Raw genomic sequence first — 7,699 nt, forward strand, 5'->3', positions numbered from 1 at the left:
AATAATTAAATAATGACACAGTGGAATCTGTTGGATTTTTACATTTGAGGTTAGAATGAATAACTGCAGAAGCTTGTGAGAACTTACCAATATTTTATTACACATTCATTCATAAAAACACAGAATTCAAAGACAGTGTACTCTCTGTTTCTCATGAGTGTGTTTGAAGTAGAACTAAAAGGTAATGCAGAGTCATACGGATATAACATTTAATGTGAATTCTAACAAAAATAATCCAAGCTCCATACTGTGGCTTCACTGTCAAATATCTGTGACAGGTATTCATCAACTCACGTATTGTGACAGTGGTCATGTGACTACAGTACCTCTGAACCAGTCCTGGTCCTCCTCTCTGCTCTCCTGCTCTGATCGATCCTCCAGGTTCTGGACCATGTCACTCAGGATTTTACGCCATTTTGGAGACTGCTGCTCCGCCAGAAGGCGCCTGGCGGCTGCGATGACGGCATCTGCGTTTGGATCCGTGCTCAGTAACTGACTGATGTCACACACAACTGAAATAACAACACACAACTGAAATAACACAACTGAAATAACACAACACACACAACTGAAATAACACACACAACTGAAATAACACAACTGAAATAACACAACACACACAACTGAAAAAACACAACACACACAACTGAAATAACACCACACACACAACTGAAATAACACAACTGAAATAACACAACACACACAACTGAAATAACACAACTGAAATAACACAACACACACAACTGAAATAACACCACACAACACACACAACTGAAATAACAACACACAACTGAAATAACACAACTGAAATAACACAACACACAAAACTGAAATAACACAACTGAAATAACACCACACAACTGAAATAACACAACACACACAACTGAAATAACACACACAACTGAAATAACACAACTGAAATAACACAACACACACAACTGAAATAACACAACACAACTGAAATAACACCACACACAACTGAAATAACACCACACACACAACTGAAATAACACCACACACAACTGAAATAACACCACACACAACTGAAATAACACCACACACAACTGAAATAACACCACACACAACTGAAATGACACCACACACACAACTGAAATAACACCACACACAACTGAAATGACACCACACACACAACTGAAATAACACCATACACACAACTGAAATAACACCACACACACACAACTGAAATAACACAACACACAACTGAAATGACACCACACACACAGCTGAAATGACACCACACACACAACTGAAATGACACCACACACACAACTGAAATGACACCACACACAACTGAAATAACACAACACACAACTGAAATAACACCACACACACAACTGAAATGACACGACACACAATTGAAATAACACCATACACACAACTGAAATAACACCACACACACAACTGAAATAACACCACACACACAACTGAAATGACACGACACACAACTGAAATGACACCACACACACAACTGAAATGACACCACACACACAACTGAAATAACACAACACACACAACTGAAATAACACAACACAACTGAAATAACACCACACACACACAACTGAAATAACACAACACAACTGAAATAACACCACACACACAACTGAAATGACACACACAACTGAAATAACACAACACAACTGAAATAACACACGCAACTGAAATAACACCACACACACAACTGAAATAACACAACACAACTGAAATAACACAACACAACTGAAATAACACCACACACACAACTGAAATAACACAACACACACAACTGAAATAACACCACACAACTGAAATAACACACACAACTGAAATAACACCACACAACTGAAATAACACACACAACTGAAATAACAACACACAACTGAAATAACACACACAACTGAAATAACACAACACACAACTGAAATAACACACACAACTGAAAAAACACAACACAACTGAAATAACACAACACACGACTGAAATAACACCACACACACACCTGAAATAACACACACAACTGAAATAACACAACACACACGACTGAAATAACACAACACACACGACTGAAATAACAACACACACAACTGAAATAACACAACACACAACTGAAATAACACAACACACACAACTGAAATGACACCACACACACTTGAAATAACACAACACACACAACTGAAATGACACCACACACAACTGAAATGACACGACACACAATTGAAATGACACGACACACCAGTGAAATAACACCATACACACAACTGAAATAACCCCACACACACAACTGAAATGACACCACACACACAACTGAAATGACACCACACACACAACTGAAATAACACAACACAACTGAAATAACACCACACACAACTGAAATAACACAACACAACTGAAATAACACAACACAACTGAAATAACACCACACACACAACTGAAATAACACAACACAACTGAAATAACACCACACACAACTGAAATAACACAACACAACTGAAATAACACCACACACAACTGAAATAACACCACACACACAACTGAAATAACACAACACATAACTGAAATAACACCACACACAACTGAAATAACACAACACACAACTGAAATAACACCACACACACAACTGAAATAACACCACACACACAACTGAAATAACACCATACACACAACTGAAATAACACAACACACAACTGAAATAACACCATACACACAACTGAAATAACACCACACACAACTGAAATAACACAACACACAACTGAAATGACACCACACACACAACTGAAATAACACCACACACAACTGAAATGACACCACACACAACTGAAATGACACAACACACAACTGAAATAACACCACACACACAACTGAAATGACACGACACACACAACTGAAATGACACCACACACACAACTGAAATGACACCACACACACAACTGAAATGACACCACACACAACTGAAATAACACCACACACAACTGAAATAACACAACACACAACTGAAATAACACCACACACACAACTGAAATGACACGACACACAACTGAAATAACACCATACACACAACTGAAATAACACCACACACACAACTGAAATAACACCACACACACACACAACTGAAATGACACGACACACAACTGAAATGACACCACACACACAACTGAAATGACACCACACACACAACTGAAATAACACAACACAACTGAAATAACACCACACACAACTGAAATAACACCACACACACAACTGAAATAACACAACACAACTGAAATAACACCACACACACAACTGAAATAACACACACAACTGAAATAACACAACACAACTGAGATAACACACACAACTGAAATAACACAACACAACTGAAATAACACCACACACACAGCTCATTCACACACTGGCAGGTGACGGAACAGACTGGAGCAGCCAGGATTAGGGTTAGCCCCAGGGTTAGGGTTGGGGTTAGCCCCTGGGTTAGGGTTAGCACCAGGGTTAGCGTTAGCCCCAGAGTTAGGGTTAGCCCCAGGGTTAGGGTTAGGGTTAGCCCCAGGTTTAAGATTAGCCCCAGGGTTAGGGTTAGCCCCAGGGTTAGGGTTAGCCCCAGGTTTAAGATTAGCCCCAGGGTTAGGGTTAGTGTTAGGGTTAGCCCCAGGGTTAGTGTTAGGGTTAGGGTTAGCCCCAGAGTTAGTGTTAGGGTTAGCCCCAGGGTTAGGGTTAGGGTTAGCCCCAGGGTTAGGGTTAACTCCACGGTTAGGGTTAGGGTTAGCCCCAGGGTTAGGGTTAGCCACAGGGTTAGGGTTAGCCACAGGGTTAGCCCCAGGTTTAAGATTAGCCCCAGGGTTAGGGTTAGCCCCAGGGTTAGTGTTAGCCCCAGGTTTAAGATTAGCCCCAGGGTTAGGGTTAGCGTTAGCCCCAGGGTTAGGGTTAGCCCCAGGGTTAGCGTTAGCCCCAGGGTTAGTGTTAGGGTTAGCCCCAGGGTTAGCCCCAGGGTTAGGGTTAGCCCCAGGTTTAAGATTAGCCCCAGGGTTAGGGTTAGCCCCAGGGTTAGTGTTAGGGTTAACCCCAGGTTTAAGATTAGCCCCAGGGTTAGGGTTAGCCCCAGGGTTAGGGTTAGCGTTAGCCCCAGGGTTAGGGTTAGCCCCAGGGTTAGGGTTAGCGTTAGCCCCAGGGTTAGGGTTAGCCCCAGGGTTAGCGTTAGCCCCAGGGTTAGTGTTAGGGTTAGCCCCAGGGTTAGTGTTAGGGTTAGCCCCAGGGTTAGGGTTAGCCCCAGGTTTAAGATTAGCCCCAGGGTTAGGGTTAGCCCCAGGGTTAGGGTTAGCCCCAGGGTTAGGGTTAGCCCCAGGTTTAAGATTAGCCCCAGGGTTAGGGTTAGCCCCAGGGTTAGGGTTAGCGTTAGCCCCAGGGTTAGGTTTAGGGTTAGCCCCAGGGTTAGGGTTAGCTCCAAGGTTAGCGTTAGCCCCAGGGTTAGTGTTAGGGTTAACCCCAGGGTTAGTGTTAGGGTTAGCCCCAGGGTTAGGGTTAGCCCCAGGGTTAGGGTTAGCGTTAGCCCCAGGGTTAGGGTTAGCCCCAGGGTTAGGGTTAGCCCCAGGGTTAGCGTTAGCCCCAGGGTTAGCGTTAGCCCCAGGGTTAGTGTTAGGGTTAGCCCCAGGGTTAGGGTTAGCGTTAGCCCCAGGGTTAGGGTTAGCCCTAGGGTTAGCGTTAGCCCCAGGGTTAGTGTTAGGGTTAGCCCCAGGGTTAGTGTTAGCCCCAGGGTTAGGGTTAGGGTTAGCCCCAGGTTTAAGATTAGCCCCAGGGTTAGGGTTAGCCCCAGGGTTAGGGTTAGCGTTAGCCCCAGGGTTAGTGTTAGGGTTAGCCCCAGGGTTAGGGTTAGCCCCAGGTTTAAGATTAGCCCCAGGGTTAGGGTTAGCCCCAGGGTTAGTGTTAGCCCCAGGGTTAGGGTTAGGGTTAGCCCCAGGTTTAAGATTAGCCCCAGGGTTAGGGTTAGCCCCAGGGTTAGGGTTAGCGTTAGCCCCAGGGTTAGGGTTAGCCCCAGGGTTAGGGTTAGCCCCAGGGTTAGGGTTAGGGTTAGCCCCAGGTTTAAGATTAGCCCCAGGGTTAGGGTTAGCCCCAGGGTTAGCGTTAGCCCAGGGTTAGTGTTAGGGTTAGCCCCAGGGTTAGGGTTAGGGTTAGCCCCAGGGTTAGTATTAGCGTTAGCCCCAGGGTTAGGGTTAGCACCAGGGTTAGGGTTAGCCCCAGGTTTAAGATTAGCCCCAGGGTTAGGGTTAGCGTTAGCCCCAGGGTTAGTGTTAGCCCCAGGGTTAGGGTTAGCCCCAGGGTTAGGGTTAGCCCCAGGTTTAAGATTAGCCCCAGGGTTAGGGTTAGCCCCAGGGTTAGCGTTAGCCCAGGGTTAGTGTTAGGGTTAGCCCCAGGGTTAGGGTTAGGGTTAGCCCCAGGGTTAGCGTTAGCCCCAGGGTTAGTGTTAGCGTTAGCCCCAGGGTTAGGGTTAGCCCCAGGCTTCACTCACCTCCAGTCCATGTCTGCGGTCTGGACAGAAGGACCAGCTCAGTGTTGTCAGGCAGAGTCTGGAAGTATTCCTCTGTCACTTCTGTTCCATCAGAATACAAACACACATGTGCACCAGCAAGTGGGATCTGGAAATGAACACACACTTGATTTTATACAGTAATAGATTACACAGGGTGTGTCTGTGATTGACTTGGACTGGAGTTCACTGTCATTATGACAAGGTACATGTTATTCTAAATACCTCAAAAACCGTTGGTCTGATTTTGCTAAAATTTGAAAATTTGGCTTTTCTGGCTAGGATTTACCTATAAACCAATTTTCAGTGAATTTGGAGGAGGTGGGGTTTAAAATGTCTTTTTTTTTGGGTGATTTGACATGGAATGACCCCTTTGGATTTATGAAATGCGCCAAAATTTGTCAAGTGGTTGTCATGTTCCATGAAAAATAATTTAAAATCACAATGTAATCACATCACATGTAATTTACTAACATTATAAACGTTAAAAGATAAAATGACTCAATTAATACACAGTAAACATCTTTTCTCGTTATGGGAACATTTTGGTCTGCATCGTCCAGCCCAAGCCTTTTGCCAAATAACACAAATAAACCGTAAACCCTCCATAAACCCACGGAAAGCCGAGGAAATAGTGTAAATCTAACTGTTGTGCCTTCGTTGTACCTTTGTTTGAAGCTAGCCACATTCAGGGAATAATCCTTTTTTATCCTAAACACTGGTGCAGACAGTTAAACATACAGTCAAAAGATGACGGGGAAACTACTGAATGTTCGTGTTCAGACGGCTTAGAAAACAGGCACAACTTAGAAAAGAGATACAAATATACAGACAGAAAACACCAAAAAAGAGACACAACTACACAGACGGAAAAGAAACACAACTACACAGACAGAAAAGAGACACAACTACACAGACAGAAAAGAAACACAACTACACAGACAGAAAAGAGACACAACTACACAGACAGAAAAGAGACACAACTACACAAACAGAAAAGAAACACAACTACACAGACAGAAAAAAGACACAACTACACAAACAGAAAAGAAACACAACTACACAGACAGAAAAGAAACACAACTACACAGACAGAAAAGAAACACAACTACACAGACAGAAAAGAAACACAACTACACAGACAGAAAAGAGACAACTACACAGACGGAAAAGAAACACAACTACACAGACAGAAAAGAGACACAACTACACAGACAGAAAAGAGACACAACTACACAGACAGAAAAGAGACACAACTACACAGACGGAAAAGAAACACAACTACACAGACAGAAAAGAGACACAACTACACAGACAGAAAAGAAACACAACTACACAGACAGAAAAGAGACACAACTACACAGACAGAAAAGAGACACAACTACACAAACAGAAAACAGACACAACTACACAGACAGAAAACCCCTTCCAACAGTCACACAGTTCTTTCGTGTACAGCTGCTTCCTGTGCTGTTCCTTCAGTACAGAACCTACAGAACCTACGGGAGCTTACCTTCAATAACTTGCATCCCTTTTTAATTAACTCCTTTACATTTTGTGCTGCGACTCCGTACTTTTTGTTTTCGCCATAACTCCTAATTTTCACTGGTTTGTTTTTGTCGGACAGTCCATACATGGCGGTCTTTCAGTTTGGAAAAAGCCGCTTCCGCTTTCGTCTTCTTCTCGGGGCTGGATTCCACTGTCGTCAGCCTGCTGCTGCCCCCTGGTGTCCGCTGCCCCCTGGTGTCCGCTGCCCTCTGGTGTCCGCTGCCCCCGGGTGTCTTCTGCCCCCTGGTGTCTGTCCACTGTCATGACTAAACGCCGGTGTGCAGGTAACCAGCTCAGGTGTGGACATACAACAGCAGATGTCAGCAGTTTAAAGCCGTGCCTACTACAGAAGTTTTACGTATATGAAACCACAGTTCACTGGTAAATAATCAGAAGAAGATGTGCACTTCACGTTGTGGAGTGGTTTTCTGGAATAGAATGAAACAAAATATCAGAGTGAAAACATCACAAAATTTAAGAAGATGTGTAAAAGACAGATTTTCTACATACATAGTAACAATGAACGCAAATACAACAGTAGTAGTTACTGATGGTATGTAATAATTTGTTTTCTTTACAATAATTTAATAACTGACCTATTAGATAGAAACCAAGGTAGTTGGTGAATGGTCACCATTTATT

At 43.5% G+C, this 7,699-nt stretch overlaps 1 protein-coding gene across 1 annotated transcript in view; it reads right to left on the bottom strand.

Annotated features, from left to right (window-relative positions):
- Positions 1 to 7,178, bottom strand: part of LOC115416268 (DNA fragmentation factor subunit beta) — a 19,900-nt gene extending 12,722 nt beyond the window's left edge. The window contains exons 1-3 of the mRNA XM_030130015.1: positions 7,023 to 7,178; positions 5,492 to 5,618; positions 327 to 512 (exon numbers count right to left, since the gene is read on the bottom strand). Coding sequence (XP_029985875.1) covers positions 327 to 512; positions 5,492 to 5,618; positions 7,023 to 7,145 — 436 coding nt within the window. The 5' untranslated portion in view covers positions 7,146 to 7,178. The remainder of the gene's footprint in view (positions 1 to 326; positions 513 to 5,491; positions 5,619 to 7,022) is intronic.
- Between the last annotated feature and the right edge of the window lie 521 nt (positions 7,179 to 7,699).

This window comes from Sphaeramia orbicularis, unplaced genomic scaffold, assembly GCF_902148855.1.
Source record: "Sphaeramia orbicularis unplaced genomic scaffold, fSphaOr1.1, whole genome shotgun sequence".
In the NCBI taxonomy this organism is placed as follows: Eukaryota; Metazoa; Chordata; class Actinopteri; order Kurtiformes; family Apogonidae; genus Sphaeramia; species Sphaeramia orbicularis.